General features: G+C 47.6%; 1 protein-coding gene across 1 annotated transcript in view; it reads right to left on the bottom strand.

The window, feature by feature from the left end:
* Nucleotides 1–1,739: 1,739 nt before the first annotated feature.
* CFAP57 (cilia and flagella associated protein 57) overlaps nt 1,740–22,697 on the bottom strand; it is a 65,702-nt gene continuing 44,744 nt past the window's right edge. Inside the window, exons 18-22 of the mRNA XM_081818267.1 lie at nt 20,898–21,014; nt 19,454–19,588; nt 19,227–19,370; nt 11,565–11,697; nt 1,740–2,110 (exon numbers count right to left, since the gene is read on the bottom strand). Coding sequence (XP_081674393.1) covers nt 1,896–2,110; nt 11,565–11,697; nt 19,227–19,370; nt 19,454–19,588; nt 20,898–21,014 — 744 coding nt within the window. The 3' untranslated portion in view covers nt 1,740–1,895. The remainder of the gene's footprint in view (nt 2,111–11,564; nt 11,698–19,226; nt 19,371–19,453; nt 19,589–20,897; nt 21,015–22,697) is intronic.

Genomic DNA, 22,697 nt, shown 5'->3' with positions numbered 1-22,697 from the left:
CCTTTCTTTCGAAGTTTCCTGATGGTGGTTCCTGCAGAACGTCTTGGAATCATAATCAGAACCACAAGGGCCAGTCTAGCCACAACATTGATCGTTGAGAGGCAGAGCCCTGCACAAAACAGCAAGACTTCCGGCTCCAGGTTTGCCAGCCAGAGGCCGTCCCCCTGCCCCCCTGGGCAACTGAGCAAACACCCTGTTCCTTGTTGGCCCAAGTGCCACGCTCTCTCTCGGCTGGGGCTTCTGCTTCCGCTTCCCTCCCAGCAGCTGGACTACAGCCAGCCAGCAGCTTAGGGGAGCTTAGCTTGGGAGTTGTCAGCTCCCTCTCCTTCTGGTTGAGACTATTCATACTCCTATCACCTCCACCACCTGGCCCAGGGCTGGAACGTGGACACCACTGGCAGCCCCAGGGCCGCAATCTTGGCCCCGCCAAGACGAGCCTGTGCTAACGATTTCACCCTTCTGGGTTTTGATTTCCTCACCTGTAACCTGTGGCCCATCTTGTAGGTAAAATGTGAGGTATTTGATTCTAGGGCATTTTTAGGTTGAAAACCCTGTCGCTTGAATGTTGCTGCATCCTAGCCCCAGTGAATATCCTTCTGGCCACAGAAGAGCCCCAGTTTGCTCAAGAGCCCCATTTGCTCTGTGCGTGCCTTCTTCCCGAGGCCCTCTCCCTGTGCTGGGCTAACTCCTTCGGTCCCAAAGTCAGAAGAATTCACATCCCTGCATCTCCACTGCCACCATCTGGGTCGCGGAAGCTGTCCTCTTACTCATGGTTGGCCACAGCATCCTTCCCACAGCCCCCCGCCTCCACTCTCGGGTCCCTCCATCAATGCTCCACCCGAACATGCAAGGGACTTTAAAAACAGACACGGACCTTGCACCCACAGAACTGAGAACCCAGTGGGAGAGGCGGCATCACACCATCAAATGGATATGTTATAGTGAGGGTTATGAAGGAAAACAATACGGCGGGTGTAATCTAGATGGGGGAGGGAGGGATCAGGGACTGTCTTTCTGAGAAAGCGGCATTTCAACTACCATCTGAAGGATGAAGTTCACTGAGTGAGGTGTGGGGACAAGAGCATTTCAGGCAGAGAAGATAAGTATGTGGAATGACCCGGAGGCAGGGAAGAACTTGACTTTTTGGAGGAATTGAAAGGAAGCCAGTGTGGCAAGAGCCTGGGAGCGGAGGGCAGGGACTCTCGGGGCTTTGTGCTGGCCTCTGGACAGTGTCATCTCGGTAATGTGCCTTCAAGACCCTAAAGCATCTGGCTCCGCTGACCTCCCTGACCCCATTTCAAGTCAGTTTCTTCTGCAAAGGTAAAGCCAAGATGCTAGCTTGGAATGAAGTCTGTTCCATCCCACCTGCCGGGCATGATGATGTCATGGGTTGTTGTCTCTGTGGTGGAATCAATCAGAGGGGCCTGAATTTTTTCCTCCTCCCTGGGCCTGCTCACCTAGAGGGCAGAGGACATGCTGGGCACACACTGGTCTGAGGGGGATGAGCTGGTCACTGTGACAGGGTGTAGGCAGCCACACCCTAGGGGCCCAGAGAGAGTAGGAGGCAGCAGGAAGCCGGGCCCAAGTCCACCGTGTGGTCTCCACAGTGACAGGCAGCCCTGTGCCTGGACAGAGACAAGCAGCAACGGCTTTGGACGAACTGGAGCCCCCCAGTCCTCAGGGTCCCCTCTTTCCCTACCCCTCCCGGACTCCCTGGCTAAACAGGGAGTTGGACACGGTTGTGGGCAAACATCTTTATTCTGCCCAGGTCTCAAGTTCCCTGGGGCAAGAAGAAGAGGTTGGCGGGGCCAGTGCCACAGGGCCTGCAGGGACAGCACAGAGTTGGCCTAGGGGCAGAGGCACAGGGGCACCTGCAGATGGCTTACCAGAGGGGATCAGTTGATCTGCACCTCACAGTCCACGTCTGACTGGACAAGGGAAGGAAGCCGAATTCCACCAATGGGGTGGAAGCCCGGCACCTGCTCTTGCTCTTGGATCTGGTCTCTGAGGCGCTGGATTTCTAGGCGTTGCATTTCGATGATTCTGCCGGTTTCTTCTTGCTCATTCAGTCTCATGGTGGGTGCGATGCCGGACATGTCCTCGCTGGACACTGAAAGGCACAGAGCAGGTCTACTGTGGGCCTGTTACTGGCCTGCTGCGAAGCTTTTTTGAAGCCAGCTTATTCCTCTTCTTCCCTTCTGTCCTCTGATTTATTGGGCGCTTACTGAGGGACAGACACTCAATCCCAGATGCTAGGGATAGAGACAGGCCCTTCCACTGTCTCCTGAGCCCCGCCCCCCTGTCTGCCTGCCCCAGGCCCCTCCAGCGGACTCTGCTCATTGCCCCTGTGCCCCATTCCCCAAGCAGGGTGGCGCTCTCCTGCTGACCTAGGTTGGCTTCCAAATCCCCCAGTCCTCCTCCACACACAAGACCCCTGTCCCAGGAGGCAGACCCCTCTCTACCCCTCCTGGGCTGGCCACTCCCTCATGCTCCTTGAAGACTTTGCCCCGACTCCACCCTCCTGTCTCGGGTGCTGCCGTCACCCCCCACAATGCCGGGACCCACGAGGGTCCATGGCTCATCCTGTTCCCTGGCCCCACAGACGGAACTCTCAGCATTTATGTCCTTGGCCTCCATGCCATGTGGGCACCTGCTCTGTGGCTTCCCCTCCCTCAGCAGGCCCAGGACCCCACACCTTTAAATCTCTACTGTAGTAGCCCATCCTGCCATTACCTCTCTCACTGCCTTCAAGATTTCCGTTCTTTGACTGAGTGTATATCGCTTCTATCTGGACTATTCCATTTTTTACCTACCAAAGGGGGTCCTTTTAGATCCACTCCCTTTTCTGTCCAGTTAGACCCACCGTGGGTTTCTTCTGCCATTTTCTTGACAGCACCCTTGACATTCTAGATGCCTTGTCCTCCGGCCCCATGTGCCCCGCACAGCCCGAACCTGAGATCATCCAACCACCCAGCTTCTCCATTCACACCTGGCCTGTTGTGTGCTACCTATGCGATTCAAATTCTCAGTTTCCAGCCCCAGACGAACTTCCTGCCTGTGGTTAGCAAACTCTCATTCCCCCGCTCCGGCTGCGCTTCTGAACTTTGGCCTGTACTCTAACTCCTCACTCCAACTCTTTAAAGAAAATTATGGTCAGACATAACACTTACCCCTTTTAAGTACAGAGTTTAGTAGCATTAAGTGCATTTACATTGTTGTGCAATCATTCCCCAGAACTCTTGCAAGAACACTCATGCCATCATTCTGCTTTCTGTCTCTAAGAACATGATGCTCTAGGAACTTCAGATAAGTAGTGTCACACAGTATTTTTCTTTTTTGTGTGTCTGGCTTGTTTCACTTAGCATGATGTCCTCAGGGTTCCTCTGTGTTGCAACATGTGTCAAAATCCTTTCTCTTTAAGGCTGAAGAATATTTTATTGCATGTACATACTAGTTTTGTTTATCCCTTCATCCAGTGATAGACGTTGGGTTGCTTCTGCCTTTTGGCTACTGTGAATAATGTTGCTATCAACATAGAGGTACAAATAACTCTTTGAGACCCTGCTTTCAGTTCTTTTGGGTATATACCCAGGAGTGGTTTCTAGATCATATGATAATTCTATTTTCAATGTTTGAGAAACTGCCATGTAGTGTGGCTGCACCATTTTACATGCCCACCAATGGTGCACTAAGGTTTCAATTTCTCCAGATCCTCGCCAACACTTCTCTGTTGGTTTGTTTTGAGAGCAGCCATCCTAATGCATGTGAGGTGGCATCTCATCGTGGTTTTGATTTCATTTCCCTGATGATGGATGATGTTGAGCATCTTTTCATGTGCTTGTTGGCCATTTGTATATTTTCTTTGGAGAAATGTCTGTTCAAGTCCTTTGCCCATGTTTCTATCTGGTTGTTTTGTTATTACTGTTGAGCTGCAGGTGTTAATTACATATTCTGGACCCTAACTCCTTATCACATACATGATTTGCAAATATTTTCTCCCATCCCACAGGCTGCCCTTTTACTCTGTTGATTGTGTCCTTTGATGCATGTGAGTTTTCAGTTTTTATGTAGTCTATTTTTTCTTTTGTGGCCTGTGTTTTTGGTGTCACATCCAAGAAATTATTGCCAAATCCATCCTCTCCTCCACTCTTCACAGATGACACTGAACCTACTTCGCCGACAATGTGTGTCTCCAACTCCCAGTCAAGCTTCTCTCAGTAGAAGAGCGGTCTCTTTCCTACCCACTGCCAACCTCTTTCCTGTACATCAGAAGTTAACTCTAGAGAAGAATACATGTTGGAAGCCAAAGAAGAGAGTATTGCAAGGAGCAAGTGTCAGCAAAGCCCAGTGGCCAGCCTTGCCTTGGGCTTCTAATTGGTCTGAAGATGGGGCCAGCATTAAGAGTGCTTGAGTCATCCCACTCTTCCTAAGAGAAGTCTAGACCCTTCTCTTCCTGCCTTTGCTTCTCAACTCTTCTTCTTTTTGGCAATTTCTAGGCTCTTGATCTTTTATTATTTCTTCTTTTTCTAGCTCTTGACTCGTCATCCTCCTGCTGCTACTGGTTGCCCCTGATAACCATCCTTTTGGTCAAGCTGTGGCCTGGCCCTGGGGAGAGCAGCACCCCTGGGAAGGTACAGCACACCCAAGCCCACAAGCCCATCCACCTGTAACACTTGCCTCTGCCTAGTTTCGCCCTGTTTGCCTCTCCACCTGCTCCCTTAGCTACTTCCTCTTTCCTGGTTACCAGCGTAGTCTTTGGACTGATCTTTGCCCTCTCCATTGGCTTTTACACTTACTCAATTATTGTCTTGCTGCCCAGAGAGATCCAACCTGTGTTTGTGAGGCCACAGTCCTGGAGGTACGGACTAGACTGAGCCTAGAATTAATCCAGCACTTGGAATTTTTCTTACTCTGCCCTACCACTAGCCATACCATCCTCTCTTTGTCCCAGGGCTTCACCAGGTGCCATAAGGATCTTGATGCAGATTGTAGCTTTAAGCTCCTCCAGGCTCTGCAATCACTGAGTGAGGTCAATGGACCTCAGAGGTTGGGCACTGGGATGTACTGGATGAGGAGTATCCTAACGGGCAAGGGATGGGGAAATCAGACACTGCAGAGCTATGAGACAGCTCAGGGTTGACACAGCTGCTGGCCGGTGGCTGGCCTCCAGAAGCAGTTGTCTCCTGAAACATCCCTGGCCTGGGTGACACTGTCCATGAATGTTCCCAGGAGTGCAACTGTGCCTCCTGAGACCAGTTCACATGGAAGATGGTCCAGTGGGCTGAATGTGGGGCTTTGGCCCTTGTTTTCCCCTCTGTCTCCTTCCTTGGTCTGTGAACATCTTGAGGGCATGGGCTGGGCTTTTCCTGTTTCTTCTCTTCACTGCCCCAATTCTTTCTCATCCCTTTGATAATGACCTGCCTGCTCATCAGTTTGTTTGGTTCAGTCTTACAGAGTCCCCCTTTGATGGTCTTCTTCCATGCACTGTGGTGTGTAAACCCTCCTGTCCTTTTCCTCCATGGCTGGGCCATGTCAGTGCTCTCCTCATGGCCCCTGTCCCCATCTTGCTCCTCATATTCCCCGTGTCCTCTTGGTCCGTGCTCTGCTTTGATCCTGCCTTCTACCAGAGCTGGGCAGTCTCCTCTCCGCATCCTGCCTGCAAGCTTCCTTTGGGAGATTAAGTTCTGATTTTACATGATGGGAAATAAGAATGTGACTACTAATACATTTGCATTTATTTCTACTGTTTTATTTGCATTTTATGTTGATGTCACTTTTTCCTTTTCTTTTTTGGCCTTTTCAAAATTTAGGGGGTTTTCCCCTTTACTGGTTTGGAAGGTATATACACTCTTTCTTTCTTAATAGTTATCCTAAAAAGTTTAAGAAGTATATTTAACTTAGAGTCCAAAGTAAATCAATATCTTTACCCTCTTGCAAAACAATACAAGACTTAGAATGCTTTAGCTTTGATTCCCCTGGTTAAATGCTCAGTGTTTTATTTCTGTCTTGGTATTTTAATCCACAATTTAGACATTGTTAGTATTGTTTTATACAGTTGTCAGACTTCCCTCTGGAGTAATTTTTCTTCCTGACATATATTCTTTAAAAGTTCCTTTAATGAGGTTTTGTTGGTGACAAATTCTCTCAGTTGTTTGTAAAAAAATTTTTTTCTTGTGTTTCACCAGTTACATAACTCCAGGGGACAGTTATTACCTCTTAGCACTTTGAAGACACTATTTCACAATTTCTACATGGTTTATACTGTTGCTCTGGGGAAGTCAGGTATCTGTTGAATTGTTATTCCTTTATATGCAATCTATCTGTTCTCTGGCTGCTTTTAACATCTCTGTCTTTGGTTTTCTGCAGTTTAGATATAGATTTCTTTTTATTTATCCAGCTTGAGATCCACCGGGCTTCCTGGACCTGATGATTGGCATCTTTCATCAATTCTGAAAAACTTCCAGCTATTCTTTATCATAATGTCGCCTCTCCTCATTCTCTTTCTCAAACTGACATAAGTTGGGTTATCCCAACCCGTCTTATTTGTCTTTTATTATACCTTTGTCCCACCGGGCTACAGTCTGGGTAATTTCTTCATTCTTTTAGTTCACGAAGTCTCCTTTCAGATACCTCTAACCCATTGTTGAGTCTGTCCATTGAGTCTAATTGCAACCTATAGTTTTCATTTCTAGGAGTATTTTTGGTTCTTTTTTCTAATCTACCTAGCCAATTTTGGGAAACTCTTATTTTGTCTTATTTTTAAATTTCTATTTCTTTAAATATATTAAATATTTTTATTTTCATAATTCTATTATCCACGGTCTTTGTTGATTTTATTCTGTAGTTTGATACTTTTGTTGTTTTTCACTCATGGTGATTTATTTCCTCCTGTATTTAGTGATTTTTGATTGTGAGTTCATGTTCCTTAGAATGTTATCTATAGGAATTCTTTGACAACTGGTTTTAAAATGTATTCTTCCATAGAAAATTTGTATTTGGTTCTGCTTGGGACCTGGAGACACTACCAGTTAAACTAAATCTTCAGCCAACGTTGCTTTGAGCCACAAATTAAGTGTAAATTCTGGACTTAAACCTGCCTGAGTTGGACTTTTGGTTAGGAGTTCTCAGGGAGAGATCTTTTCTCTTGTTTTTTCTTTCCTTCATCCAGAGCCAAGACTGACAGATACTTATCTCACCTATCTCCCTCTGTAAGGTAAGTTTCCCTCTCTAGTTAGCTTATAGTTTCCCAATTCATTCTATATTGATCTAACTCCATTTCTTCCTTCTTCCTTCCTTCCCTCCCTGTCTACATCCTTACCAACACTTGCAGCGTTTTTGTTTGTCTGTTTGTTTTGTTGTTTGATAATAGTGATCATAATGGACATGAAGTAGTATCTCACTGTGGTTTCAATTTGCATATTTCTGGGGCACCTGGCAGTCAGTTAAGCATCTGACTTGATTTCAGCTCCAGGTCATGATCTCAGGGTCATGAGATCAAGCCCTGTGCTGGACTCTGTGCTGGGCATGGAGCCTACTTAAGATTCTCTCCCTTTTCCCTCTGCTCCTCCCCCTCCGCTTGTACACATGTGCGCACCTGCATGTGCATTCTCTCTCTCTCAAAACAAACAAAAATTGCATATTTCTAATGATTTCTGTTGAGCATCTTTTCATATGCTTATTAGACATTTTTGTAATTTCTTTGGATAAATGTCTGTGCAAGTCTTTTGCTCATCAAAAATTTTTTTTGGTTGTTGTTGAGTTGTAGGAGTTTTTTATTTATTCTGGGTCTCAGTCTTTATCAGATATATGACTTGCAAATATTTTTCTCCTATTGTATGGATTGTTTTTTCACTCTTGCTGAAAGTGTTCTTTGATGCATGAAAGTTTTAAATTTTGATGTAGTCCAGTTTATTTATTTTTCCTTTTGTTGCCTGTGCTTTTGATGTTATATCTAGGAAATCATTGCCATATCCAATGTCATAAAGCTTTTCTCCTATATTTCTTCTTTGCGTTTTATAGTTTTAGCTCTGAAATTTTAGGTCCTTGGTCCATTTTGAGTTAATTTTTGTATATGATGTAAGGTTAAGGGTCCAACTTCATTCTTTTGCATGTGGGTATCCTGTTTTCCCAGCACCATTTGCTGAAAAGATTGTCCTTTCCCCATTGAGTGGTCTTGGCACCCATGTTGAAAATCATTTGACCATATATGTGAAGGTTTATTTCTGGGCTCTTTACTCTATTCCATTGGTCTGTATGTCTGTCTTTATGCCAGTACCACACTGTTTTGATTACTATAGCTTTGCAGTAAGTTTTGAAATCAGGAAGTGTGAGACCTCCAATTTTGTTCTTCTTTTCCAAGATTGTTTTGGCTGTTTGAGATACCTTGAGATTCCATATGAATTTTGGAATGGATTTTCTATTTCTACAAAAGAAATCATTGAGATTTTGACAGGGATTGTACTATTAGTAGATTGCTTTGGGTAATATTGACATCTTAACAGTATTAAGTCTTCCAAACATAAGATATTTTTCTATTTATTGGTGTCTTAATTTTTTTTCAGCAATGTTTTGTAGTTTTTAATGTACAAGTCTTTTGCCAGCTTGGTTAAGTTTATTCCTGAGCATTTGTTGTTTTTGATGTTTTTATAAATGCAATTGTTTTCTTAATTTCATTTTTGGATTGTTCATTGTTAGTGTATAAAAATGCAACTAATTTTTGTCTGTTGATTTTGTATCCTGCAATTGGGATTTCTGATCTTTTGCATGAAACCTCCCCCTATCCTCTATAGAAATTTGAAGGATTTTTCCTTTGTTTTCTGGTCTTTAGGAATTTCATGATGATGGACCTGATCCATCTATTTTTAGCCATTGTATTGGATACTAGGTAGATCTAACAGCTTCTTAAAGACTTTTCCTTGTTTTCAGCCCCACCTTCATCCCTACTTCCTGAGATATCTGCTTCTGCTAATTCCTGAGCCTTGGGGAGGTTTTGTGATGTACATTAAGTTTCTTCTAGGTTCCTACTTCTGGCTTAGGAGTCTATGAAGTCATTTACCACTCATCTATCCATTTTCCAGCTTTCAAAATTTTGTATCTCTTTCCTTTTGTGTTTCCTTTGATCATATGGTTTATTTATGCCATTTTAGTAGGTTTCTAATTAGCCATCTTTATTTAGAAGTCTAATTATATGGTTTTAATAATTGAAAAACATGCAGGTGTCTATTAGACCTGCTAGTTAATTGTTATGTGAATGAAAACTTAACACAAATGCTGCTAAAACTAAAATGGTGGTTTGGGGATGGCAACCTGTCCTGTTTGGATAAAGAATTCTTTAAAAAAAAAAAAGTATTTATTTATTTATTTATTTATTTATTTATTTATTTATTTATTTATTTATTTTACAGGGCGGTGGGGGGCAGAGGGAAAAGAATCTCAAGCAGACTCCCTGCTGAGCATGGAGCCCAACACAGGGCTCTATCTCATGACTCTGAGATCAAGACCTGAGCTGAAATCAAGAGTTGGACACTTAACTGACTGAACCACCCAGGCAGGCCCCCAGATAAAAACCAACTGAATTGGTCAATCTTACAAAACTTGAGGTTATATATTTTGAGCTAACTTGTCTTGGTGGCCCCATGTTCAAAATTAGAAGTCAGACTTAGGTTCTTCATGATCAAAGCAGACAGTTGGTAATCCCTGTCTTCAACTGTTACAAATGAAATCTTCCTTGAGTAAAACTATAGCACACAAATGATCCGATGTTGGGTTTGTTTCAAAATAATCCACTGTGATGAGAGAGGAAATAACTGGGGACTGTGGATACCAATGAAGCAAGAGTGACAGGAACCGATACTTGTTGAAGTCGGGGAATGGATTCATGGGAATTCCTTAGGCTTTTCTCTCATTTTTTGTATATGTCTGAAAATTTCAACAATAGTAATAAGAAGAAATTGGCTCTATCAGACAGTATCCTGAGGAGGTCTCAGTTGATTATTTGCTAGGACATTTGGGCATATTTGAAATATTTTTTAAAGAGAGGCTTTGCAATTGTTCGCAGGCACACCTATGCTTCCACCTCATCTCCAAGAGGTCAAGCATCTCAATCTTCGTAACACATACTGTGCTCTTGTGTCAGTTCTTTAGACCTAATATTGTCACTTCAGGTACTACTCAGAGGGTCTACTCTTATCTCAACTTCTCCTCGACGCTAATAAAAAGGGCAGATAAGACAACACAATTATACATATAATTTTGTAATAGGTTAAGAGTCCCAAGAAATTACGAAAATAGTAGAGAGTTCCTGTGTATACTTCAGTCACCTTCTCCCAATGATAACCTCTCACGTGACCATAGTACATGAGATGACTGATATTGGAAAGCCTCAATCTATGGCCATGGCAGGTTCCCATTCATCGAGGCTTCTAAGCTCTATTCCTGAGCATAAACCACCAGAAAACAATATACTTGAATCACACTGACTTAATTTTCCATGGAAATGCCTTATACTCTCTGTCTTTATTGACTGTCCAGATAAGAAATGGATACCTGATGCATGTTTTTTAATTGTCTGAAGACATACAGTTAAAGGCTGTCCACTGTGTTATTCAACATCCCTTTCATAAGGATCTGTGTGTTAAGTTTCTTACAAAATTTAGTGCCAAGGAAAGGTTTGTTTCCCCAGGAAAAAAAACTCTAAACCTTCCCTTTGCCGTAAATGAGGACTATTTAAACTATCATATTTCTCTGTTTCTCTTTTTGCCTTGGCTGTCAGAAATTCAGAGGAACTTTAGGATATAATTTAATATTTCTAATGTCATTCTTTCCTCCTTTCCATTTGAATATTTCTAATCTTTCTTTTTGTCTTTATTTTAATTGCACAGGCCCACAATCCCTTATCCTCAATCCTAAAGTGCCAAGAGCTCTAAAAATGTAAAGCATTTTAAAATTTATGAAGTTCAGTGTGAATATTCATGTTTCACTAAAGAAATACGAATGTGTTTGATTTCAGGGCCCTGCCTCAGACTCCCCTAGGGATGTTATGTAATATGCAGTATATAGTACGCTCTTTCTAAAATCGGAAAGATTCTGAATTCTTTTTTTTTTTTTTAATATTTTTTTTAATTTTTTTAAAGATTTTATTTATTTGAGAGAGAGAGAATGAGAGACAGAGAGCATGAGAGGCAGGAGGGTCAGAGGGAGAAGCAGACTCCCTGCCGAGCAGGGAGCCCGATGCGGGACTCGATCCTGGGACTCCAGGATCATGACCTGGGCCGAAGGCAGTCGCTTAACCAACTGAGCCACCCAGGCGCCCGGAAAGATTCTGAATTCTAAAACTATAGCTAACCCCAAGGATTTTGGTCCCACCCATGTTTGAATGTGGCAAGTGCCTCACAGATCCTTTGGATAGCAGGTGTACAGCATGGAGAGGTTCCTGGAAGGCCATGGGGTAGATGTGGTCTGACTCTGGGGAAAGGCAGCCTTGGAAGCCAAAGGGAGACCTCCTTGTGGCTGCCATTGGTCCCTTGATCCCAATGCTCACCCCCCTTGGCCACTGGTGACATTACCTGTCTCTGCAACATCTTGTGGTCGGAGTTTCTTCGTCAGTTTCAGAGCTGCTTCAAGGTCATAGACTTGGGAGCGGGTGAACTTCAGCTCCCTGCGGAGCTCGTTAATCTCCTTGATCAGGGAGACATTTTCCTGTAGAGGAGAAGAGAGAATGAGTATGGATGGATGAGTGATCAGTGGGCACAGGGCCTGTCCTGGCCTGGGGCTGAGGGTGTGTGGAACAGACAGGGTTGGGCCTGGACCCAGATTCCTCTACTGGGTACAAGTCCTTATCCTAGCCCATGGATAAACCTCTTGAGGTACCAGCTGACTTACCTTCAGGTGGACTCTGGCAACATAAGATACAGATAGAGTATACCATTCCCAAGCATCCAGACCCTTTCCAGCATCAACAACAATGCTTTTCTAAGCACTTTATATGAATTGAATGCATTGAAGTATCATAATAACCCTATGAGGAAATTCTATTATAATCAAAATTTTATAGAAGAGGAAACTGAGGCATAGAGAGGTTATGTAACTTGCCCAAATTACATGGATAGGAATCGGCAAAGTCAGGATTCTAACTCTGACAGTCTGGCTCCAGAGCTCTGAGCTCTTAAGTACTATGCTATACTTTATTCATTTTTCCCCATTCATTTGTTGAACCTACATTTATGTGGTATCTGCTATGTCCCTGGGATACAGACAGAAATAAGAAATGGTTTCTGCCCTCAGCAGCATACTGTTTAGTGAGGAGCATAGAAAATAAATGAATAATGAACATTTGCTCTATCCATTGACAGTTCACTTCTCTTTTTGTGTTTGACAAATATCCATCCATCCATCCATCCACCCATCCACCCATTCCAATATTTACTTGAGTACTTACTATGGACCAGGCACTGTGCTGATCCTGGGGTATATAGAAAGTAAGACCTGGCCTCTGATCTTGAAGAGTTTTGGGTTTAGTGGGGGATCTGGGTATAGCCAAGCGTGGTGGCCACCTTGCCACCTCTCCTCTACAGGAAAATGTCTCCCTGATCAAGGAGATAAATGAGCTCAGCAGGGATGTGAAGTTCACCCGCTCCCAAGTCTATGACCTTGAAGCAGCTCTGAAACTGACCAAGAAACTCCGACCACAGGATGTTGCAGAGATAGGTAATGTCACCAGTGGCCAAGGGGGATGAGCACTGGGATCAAGGGAACAATGGAGGGGTGGGGCACAGAGGAAAAGTACTTAGCCCTGCCTGAATGACCAGGGTGGATTCCTAGGAACTGCTCCCTGGGCTGAGGCAGCAAGGAGTTACCAAGGAGAGGGTAAAGGGGGTCACACACAACTGGAACAGCAAGTGAAAGACACAGAAATAGGACATGGCTGGTGTGTGGGGGACATGCAGCTGTTCTATATCCCCAGACACAAAGTCAGAGGCAGACACAGAGGAGCGAGGATGAGGAGCCTGCTGGGGGTCCCGTGGTGGGGGCTCTGCACCTGGACCCAAGCAGTTGCTTCTCTCTTCCCTTCCCACACCTCAAATCTCTGCTTTCCTTTTCACACTCAGCCTGAGGGCACTGAGGGTGGCTCCACGGAGGTGTCCCCATTCCCATGGGTCCAGAAAAGGACTGGCTATTCCGTACTTGGCTTGTCCACAGCACTGCTTCTCATGTGACAGCACAAAGGATCCTGTTAAATGTGGCTTCTGACTCAGTCGGCCTGGGGCTGGTCCTGAGATTCTACATTTTGAACTAGCTCCTAAGAGATGCTGCCACAAGCCTGAGGGCCAGACCACTGGTGGGTAGCAAAGCCCTTGAGGGTCAGGGTGCCAAAAAAGGCAAATGCAGGCCAAATCTACATAAAACAGACCAGGGACTACCACCACTTGGGACACTCTCCATAGTGGGAAGCATGGAGTCAGCCCAGAGAACAGGGTGATCCCAAGCACTATTGTCCATGAGCCATGACAACCGCTTCTCTGCTAGGGGGATATGCCTGCAGAGCCCACGTGGGAGCAGTGCCCAAACTGGAGACACCCTAACATATTCTTTCCCTCTGGAGCCTCTTTATCTGAGCATATCAGATGTATGTACCTTCAGATTTTCAGTATACCACTTAATTTCAGTATTCCTCATTAAAAAAAATTCTCTTGGATGAAATGCCCAATTATTGCTGATCCCTTGTTTTCAGGCTGGGCTTTGTGCTTTTTTTTTTTCCTATAAAGTCAGCAGATTTCTCCATCTGATCTTTTACTCTTTAAGTAACCCAGGCCTTAGTGATGAAACGCCCACATTTCCTTTCCAGATGCTCTCCAGCAAAACTCGCTGCCAGTTTCCTCCCCTGGAACCTCTCCACGCTGACTTTCTAACGTGACGTACTCAATTAAGTATGTTTGTATTTGGTTCTAAGACCTTGGACTCTGCCTTGCATGTAAGAGGCGCCCAATAAATACTTATGGAGTGGATAACAAATGAATAACTAATGCAGCAGATATCAAGCTGAAGAAGAGATTCTTACTAACAAGAAAATTACAAACCAGAGCGTAAAGGTCGGGCAGGGGAGACCAGACAGCAGGGAGATTTAGGAGGGCCGCAGGGAACTCAGGCAAACCTGCTCCACCTCAGGGGCTCTCTCCACTCCCCCTCTTCATGGGCATCACTTAGCTTCCCTTTGCTTGCCTTGTTCAGTAAAGTAACAATAATCAGAATGAAGATTAGAGACGGCTGAAGGTACCATTTGACCAGTCCTCTCCAGCTATATCTTGAAGTACAGCTTGGTCATCTCCAGCCATTCTGTCACTAAGTCCTATCAATTTTGTGCCTTCACCAGATCTCGTGTTCACCCTTCCTGCTGTGATTCGTAGCCAGCTCTTATTTTTTTAATTTTTTTAAAAAGATTTTATTTATTTATTTGACAGAGAGAGACACAGCGAGAGAGGGAACACAAGCAGGGGGAGTGGGAGAGGGAGAAGTAGACTCCCCGCTGAGCAGGGAGCCCGATGCGGGGCTCGATCCCAGGACCCTGGGATCATGACCTGAGCCGAAGGCAGACGCTTAATGACTGAGCCACCCAGGCGCCCCTCAAGTCAGTGTCGTAGCCAGCTCTTATCATCTCTCCCCTCTACTACCGTAATGGCCCCAGGTAGAGCCCTTGCCCTAGTGTTTCCCCAGCCCTCCATCCTCGACAACTCTGCTACCATGATTGGGGCTTCTGGCTCCTGGTACTTTTTGGTGTGAATGCTTGTTTCTAACCCCACTGCCTGCTTCGGACACCTCCATGACGACTGCCACCTAAATGGGCCTCCAGGACGTGACTCAGTCCCTATTAGAGTGTGATTGAGACCCATGACTTAATGCGGCCCGGTTCCTGGTTCTGTTCATTCATTCGTTCATTCATTCATTCATTCATTCACTCACTCATGCATAAAAATCACCTAAGAACCTGTTCCTGAAAGCCTACTGTGCACTGGTCATTGTGGTGGACACGGGAGGCCCAGCTTGGATCCAGTGCTTAGAGATGCCATGAGAGTCTGAAGAGGCATGCTCACCCAGTGTGAGAAAGGCTCCCTGGGGAGGTGGGGGGCAGGGAAGAGTGTTTCAGGCCTGGAACTAAGGGGGAGCAAACAGGATTTGAGGCACTAAATGCTTGATGATGATGACGACGACAAGAGTAATCATAATTTCAAGCACTGATTGGATCCCTGCATCACATCAAACATTTTGCGTACAATAACTCATTTAATCCCCACGACAACCTTATGACATAAGAAGGTATTATTAGACTCATTTCCATATGAGCACACTGAGGCCAAGGCAGCGCATCGTGGCAGAGCTGGGACTTGAATCTAGTTGTGTCTGCCTCTAGGACTGTTGCCTCCCAGACTCTACTTTCCGCCTCTCATTGATGTCACTCCATTCCAACACCTCACATAGTATGTGGACGGCCATGGAATCCCCCCAAAAGTACAAGTTTGGCTCCTTAAACAGTGCTCTCTGGCATGGTCTGTGTTCTGAGGAGTCCAGAGGTCACACTGAGGTCAACTGTATATGCTTTTGGGTAGCTGTGTGAGCTTACAATGTGGATGCCACAGGTTTGCTGAGTCTTTTGTTCCTGGTCCCTCCTTGGTCGGCACCACCTACAAAAGCCCCCCCCCCCCCAAATCCTCCAGCAGCTCCTCTGCGGCAGGAAGAATGTGACCTGGGGTCCATCAAGTGTCAGGTCCTGAGATATGTATGACCGGCTGGGGGAACGCTAAAGTCCATTTCTATAGAAAACCTTCTAAGCAAAGGGGCTACACTGAGCTGTCCAGGACTGCCTTGGGTGGAGACGCGGGAACGGACCCTGACAGAGCCTTCAGCCCAGAAGGGAGAAGGAAGGGAATGCCTATAGCACCCCCTACTGGCCTTCCCTATGTTGACACCTTTAAGAATACTGCGGTGCCTGGCAGCGTGGAAAATGCAGGCAGCATGTTTATTCCGTGAACTTGGAAGGCTGCATCCGTGGCGTCTTTCTGGAACCCACCGTTGGTGGGATCATCACCTGCCTAACCGCACAGAAGAGGCATCTCTCTGGTCCTCTTTCAACCTGCCTCTCACATCTGACCTGACGTTTCCTCATTTCTACTCTGAATTGTCCTTTGATGCCACAACCTAGCCCCTTCCAAGGCCTTCTCGTCTCCCCTCAAGGGGCAGCCGTCTTTTCATGGGGTTTCCCACCACCTGCCTTCCCACCCTGCCAACAGAGAAGATCGTTTCAAAACAGAGAACACCCCTACCTGCTTCAACCTTGGGTGGCACCTGCTTCTAAGAGAAACGTTGTTTCTTGGTGTGGCCAGGAAAGCTCTGGCAAGTGACTCTAAGCTGCTTACTTTCCAGCCGGCTTTGTTCTCCTTGCCCCTGGAATTCTGCGATAAAGGAAGTCTGTGGACTCCGGGGTCCCCAAACACCCCAGACGCCTCACTCTTCCCTGCCTGCCCGTTCTCAGGTGTTCTCTCTGCCCGGAAGTCTCTTCCTCTACTTGCTCCCTGACCGCCTCTACTCCCCTTCAAGGCCCAGCTCCAGTGCCTCTTCCCTGCCTCTCCCACGGGCCCATGGCCCTGGAGAGACTGTACTGAGCAGGGGTGGTCTGTATCTGGTTTAAGTTTCCTACCAGGAACTGTTGAGGGTAGGCGTACTATCACATTCATCTCGGAATCTTCCATGGCCTGGCACGGAGCTTGGCTTGTAAGAAGCCCTCCAAATTGTGTCCTGAATAAAACGTGTGTCCTCATTGTTTGTATTCAAAGCGATTCTGACCTTCCTATCTGCAGGCATGCTGGAGAGCGAGTGCGGAGGCCCTGTGCTCCTGTCTGAACATATAAATGAGACAGTGACCTCATTTTCTGGGGTTCTGCCCTGGCCTTCCTTGCCTTTTTGGACTGAAGTGCCAGGGCCTTGGTGCCGGCAGAAGCAGCTTCTTAACTACGCAGAGCAAAGTGGGGTGGGGGGTGGGGGGCGGGCGCTGGCCACCCGCTGGGAAGTCTGGGAGCCTTTGGGCCATCCCCGCTCCCACGTCCCCAGTCCACAGGCAGCCCTGGTCCTTGCTGGGATGGCCTTCCAGGTTCTCCCACTGACTTCCGCCTTGGTTCTCAAGTAGGTCTTTCGGTGGGAGGACCGGAAGGGAGAGGGCATTTGGGAGCACCTGCTCCGTCCCAGCCAGTGCCTCGTGCTTCGTGTTACTCATTTCATTCAATCCCCGTGGTAACTCGCTGAAGTGGGTACTTTCTTCCCCATCTTACGGATAGGAAAGGAGGCCCTTGGAGAAGCGAAGGAGGTTCCCCCAGGTCTCCCAGTGAGAGTGGCTGGGGCAGCATAACCCGGGTCTAGACAGACTGTGCCTACTCTCGTTTCTGCTGCTCTGACCCCTGGCCTGGCCCTTCTCCTTCAGCTGAAGATCAAAGAAGGAAACCGTTTTGATAATTGAGAACAGTGGCTTTGGAAGTTTTTCTTTCTTTCTTCCTTTTTCTCTTGCTTCCTTTCTTTTCGTTCCCTCTCCCTCCCTCCTTTCCTTTCTTCCAAACAAAGTCTGACACCGAGCCTGCTACTATAAGCAAGGAGTCTCCCTGGGTAAAGGGTAGGACCCCAGAACCCTGCCTCCCGGCCCCCCTCTGGCTCCTTGCGGTTGTCTGGGGAAACACCTATGGATCCGCAGGGTTCCACAGCACACAGGTTTGCTGCTCAAGAAAAGCTGCTCAAGAAGGCACTTTCCGGGGCTCCCCCTGGTTGACGGCTCCCTCTGCCAGCCATCAGGGAGGGGCAGGGCTTGGCAGGAGACCTGCTTGTGTCTCCTTGCTCCCTCCACCCTCTCACCCTGCCCAGCAGAAGTGGGCATGTGCCCTCTGGGGCCCCCGAGAGTAAAAGAAGACCTACGCCTGCCCTGAGGGGCCTCATGCGGATGTACCTGCGGACTAGCCTGTGGGCTTTCCTTTCCTTTTCCTTCTTCTCCGAGGACTGACAATTGCTTTACCCAAATCTGCTGGGCATGGAGAGAGGGACCCCGCCCCTGGAGGACACTTCAGGCCTGTGCTCTGGTGGCAGGGCTCAGATGAAGGCTCAGCAACGTCACCAGCTGCCAACTGCCTCCATAGTCGTCCTGGTCCCCCTGCCCAGCACACTGCATTCCAGAAGCCTGGTGGGCTCTCTGTGCCTGGGCGTCCTGAGACCCTTAGCTGTGGCTCTGTGTCCCCACTGCTGGTGCCTAAAGGGTCCCACCAATGGAATGCACGCCTCTCTCTGGGCTTCTGACTGCTTTTGTGGCCCCGGAGAAGGGCAGTGGTTTGAGGCAGGGGCTGGCTGTAGGATGGCACGAGACCCGCCCTGCCTGGGTCTGGCCTGAATCGCGGTGCACTCTGCTCGCCCAGGTAGGGACTGGCTGAGTCGGGAACTGGTTTGTTTCAATCCAACTGCAGCCCATCCTCATTCCAGTATTTTAATTATGGCATTAAAGAAATATAAACACAAAAAGGTATGTGCCTTACAAATGTGATTCCGATGTTTTCTTTTGATATTAAATCACATTAATTGCCTCAGACGATACTGATACTCAAACAGAAATCTGGCAGTAGAATCCTGACTGGCAGTCCTGATAATGTGCGCAAGTGGGGGCGGCCATAATGGGGTCAGCGCTTTCCGCACAGCCCGATGAAGGATCCTAGGAGGTGGATGTGGACAGCTCATTAAATCAGAGTAAGGCCAACACTATTGTGGGTGTGGTTGGCTCTGGACCCGAGAGATAAGGGAAGGGACCTGAGGCACCAGAAAAGGCAGATGAGGCGGGTGGAGACGGGTGTGTTCAGAGGGAACTGGATACCAGGGATCCCATGATTCAAGTAGCAGACTGAAAAGCAGCAAAACAAAGTCAGGTGAAATAAGAGTGGGAAACCGCAGAAGAGAGGAGAGAGTGACTCAGGAGAGCTAGAATCACGTGGATGGAGGGCCAGAGGAAAAAAAGAAAGGGTGCCTGTGGAGTAGGGGTGGGGGTAGAAACGAATGGGTACTGGCGGGGCAGGGGTGGGCAAGGGCACACCTAGAAAAACTTGGAGGGGCTCTGGGCCACGGGTCAAGCTCGGGGAAGGCAGAGGAGAGGAGTCAAAGAGAAAGCTGTAGAGAAAGCTAGTGGCCCCCCAGACATTTGAGGAGTGTGCAGGTACCTGCATGATGCGGACATAATCAGTGCGGTGCAGCTCACTGTCCTTGACCACCTTCTTCTTGAGAGTGGCCAGGTTTCTCTCCAGGTGCTCCCGTTGACGGGCATACTCCTGCTGCAGGTCCGTGTTCAGCCCTGCGATCTCCACCTGATGGGGCAGAAAGGGCTTCTCAGTGAGGGAGGGGGACCTGGGAGAGCAGGTGAGTGCGGGGAAAGGGGAGCAGGGCTCACCATGTCTGCCCGCTGCACGTACTTCTCAAAGAGAGCTCGGACCTTCTCCTTCAGGAGCCGGGGTTCCTGAATGTACGCCACACAGTTGTGAAGGTCTGTCTTAAACCGTTTGACCAACGCCTCCAAGTCCCGCTCCTGCAACCACAGGCATATAGTTCTGGCACCCCAGGGGCTCTCCGGGGGGGAAGGCAGATGGCAGCAGGAGGATGAGAGACATTTCCTCTGGGGCTCATGGTTGGCTGCTGGGGCCCACGGTGGACACAGAGACCTAGCTGGGCACACAGCCAAGAGGCAGAGAGAGGTACTAACACCCATGTGCTTCTGCCCAAATAGCTTCATCTTTAAAAGGCCACCCAGAAGATTCCTCCATTGGCTCTGGATTCCTTTCAGGACCACAGGCCTTAAAAGATGAGAGGAAGCACGAGTGGTCCCCCTGTTCCTTTCTGAGCCAAGATGGATAGTATCGCTTCTCTCTTGCAGGTCCCTGGCCAGCATTTCCCTGTCCCCTCTCTGAGCTCACCCAGGGTTTATCCTTCCTGACAGGAGGGCTGCTGTGAGTGGGTAGTGAAAACATGGCCAAATTGGGCAGATTGGTTTCATCCGCACACTTGGGCCGGAGGCTCGCTCTTCCATCCTGCTTTCTCTGATGCCCATCCTCCCGTACCCCTGACCTGGAGGGTCTCTCCTTTCTCTTTGCTCCCGTAGCCCTTTGTTCATCTATCATAACCTTTCATCTTGCTTTAGGATTGCTGTGCACGCACCACAAATCACCTAGCCACCCATTCCATCTGTGAAGGGCAGGATCTGCGTCAGTTCACGTTGGTGGCTCTGCAGCTTCTGTTCTGACCTAGTGCGGAGTCAACGCTTAATGTGGGGGATGGAAAAAATCAATCCGATTCACCAAACATGGGGGGCCCTGTGCTAGGGGTGGGGGTGCAACCAAGTCCTGGCCTGGGACCAGAAGACCTAGTTCTCAGTGCTGGTTCTGAGTATGCTACTTGGCTCTGGGTGCCTTAACCTTCTAATGTCTCTGGCCTTACTTAATTACCTACAGAGACTGGAATAAACAATTTTGAAGGCTCTCTTTGCTTCAGTATGTTTTTGCTTTGTTTCTGATAGTCAAAACCTTTTGCCACTGCCTATAAATGACCTCTCTGAGCATATTCCTTCCCAGGCCAAACAAGCCAATGCTGCAAGAATTCTTATGAAACTGGCCTCCCATCCCCTAGAGCACTTTACCCAAAGTCCTCAGTCTCAGATGGAGGCAGTCACGTACATTTGCATGGGCATGAAACCAGGCAGGGCTGTGAGCAAGTGGAGAGTGAGTTAAAATGGGAATGTATCTTAGCAATGTGCTGGCGCTGTCTCTTGGAAGCCAGCTACCCGCGGCCGACAGGTGCCGGATCCTGAATCCAAGATCTGCCAGACTCTGAAATCCTCACACCTTCTGTCTCTCTCTGTGCATCTCCTGATCAGTGGCTCGTAGTTTCTGCCACAGTTCCGTGATGTTCAGCTCCAGCTGCATGTTCTGCTTATGGAAACGCTCCAGTTCTGCTTCCATCTATAGAGAACAAGGGGGGAAAAGTCAAGAATAAGAAAGTAAGGGAATAAAATTATATTTGGGAACTGCAGCCTTTCAGTGGGGATGTTTCCCCGGCTACCAGGGCATTTCTTTTCTAGCTCCCACCTATGTCCTCTGCAATGAAACCTTTCTTCTTCCTTTTTTTTGAGATTGAGAGAGAGAGAGCGGGCCCACACAGGAGAGTGGCGGGAAGGGGCAGAGGGAGAGAGAGAGAGAGAGAGAATCTCAAGCAGGCCCCACGCCCGGTGCAGAGCCTGACGCAGGGCTGGATCTCAAGACCCTGAGATCAAGACCTGAGTTGAAATCAAGAGTCGGACACCCCGACTCTTTCTTCTTAACTCCTTGCCATCCCCAAAGCCCCCACCCCTTGGTGGATATATTAAGCCAGACCACATGTTTCTATAACCAGGCTCTGAATTTTTCTTAGTTTCCCTGTTCCTTCAGCCATGCTGATTGTCTTCTTTTCTTGAATTCTTTGTTACTTGGTGACTCTCAATTACTGGAACCTGGAACCTGAAGCAGGGTTCTGCAGAGAAGCACCTTCCTTCCCTACTTTGTGAAATCCTGTGAGAGGATCTTGACTTTTTGGGGCCACAAGCCATCAGAGTCAATCCCACCCTAAGCAGAAAGTTGTAAGGGACCAGCAGGTAGGCATCCTCAGTCTAAGGACCCTCCACCTCAATCATTCTGTTGAAAAGGTCTTTAGAAGTACAACTGAAGGGCACCTGGGTGGCTCAGTTGGTTAAACGGCTGCCTTTGGCTCAGGTCATGATCCCAAGGTCCTGGGATAGAGCCCCATGTCGGGCTCCTTGCTCAGTGGGGAGCTTGCTTCTCCCCTGCCTGTCGCGCCCCCTGCTTGTGCTTGCTCTCTCCCTCTCTCTCTCTCTGTGTCAAATAAATAAATAAAATCTTAAAAAAAAAAAAAGTACAACTGAGGAGAGTGTCTCGTCTTCAAAAGAAAAGGAAGAAACCACCAATGAGCTTCTGAAAGATTTTTTATTCATTACTGCATTTGTATTAACCAGAGACTTGTGAATGACAATTGGAGCTTCAGATTAGGATGAGACCAGGTGTATGTGAGCTCTCAGTTGATCTAATTTCTGCCAAAGGCAAAGGGGTGATGTTTGATTGATGCACCAAATCTGGTGCACACTAGTATTCCTGTTAATAGAGAGGTTCGCTATTTGGGGGAGATGGGCTAGTTCACTGGTTTTTTTCATGGCTGGATGGAGTACCTCCTCTAGTCTAGTCCTTTGGTCAGATTTCAAAGCTCCTGACTTCTGGGGTACCAGGAAGGCTGAGTGAGCCACATCCACGTCCTGGACATGAAGGGGCAGCTCGTAGAACGTTATCATTACTGGAAGCATTCTGTACAGACAGAAGAGCCCTTTGACCCAGCGCCTGGCAGGAAGGCAGAGCTCAGTAGCTATTCGTCTGAATGAGTGCGTGCACGGCAAATGTCCAAGGCAAAGGGGAGCCTCTGTGAGGGAGGAGAGGGGTGCTTGAAGCAACCTGCCTTCTGGAAGAAGAGTGAAAAGATAAAGGCACAGTGTCCACCGGGTGGAGGACACAGCAGGTGTGGGGACGTGCGCCGCTAAAGAAAGAACGTGTCCACTGGGGAGGGCTGGCCAGGGCTCGCAGGCCTGCGGAAACGGAACTGAT

The sequence above is a fragment of the Leptonychotes weddellii genome, chromosome 4 (genome assembly GCF_054177405.1).
Source record: "Leptonychotes weddellii isolate Sample4059 chromosome 4, ASM5417740v2, whole genome shotgun sequence".
NCBI lineage: Eukaryota > Metazoa > Chordata > Mammalia > Carnivora > Phocidae > Leptonychotes > Leptonychotes weddellii.
Note: the sequence above shows the minus strand (reverse complement) of the source record. Positions and strands in the feature narration are given on the sequence as shown.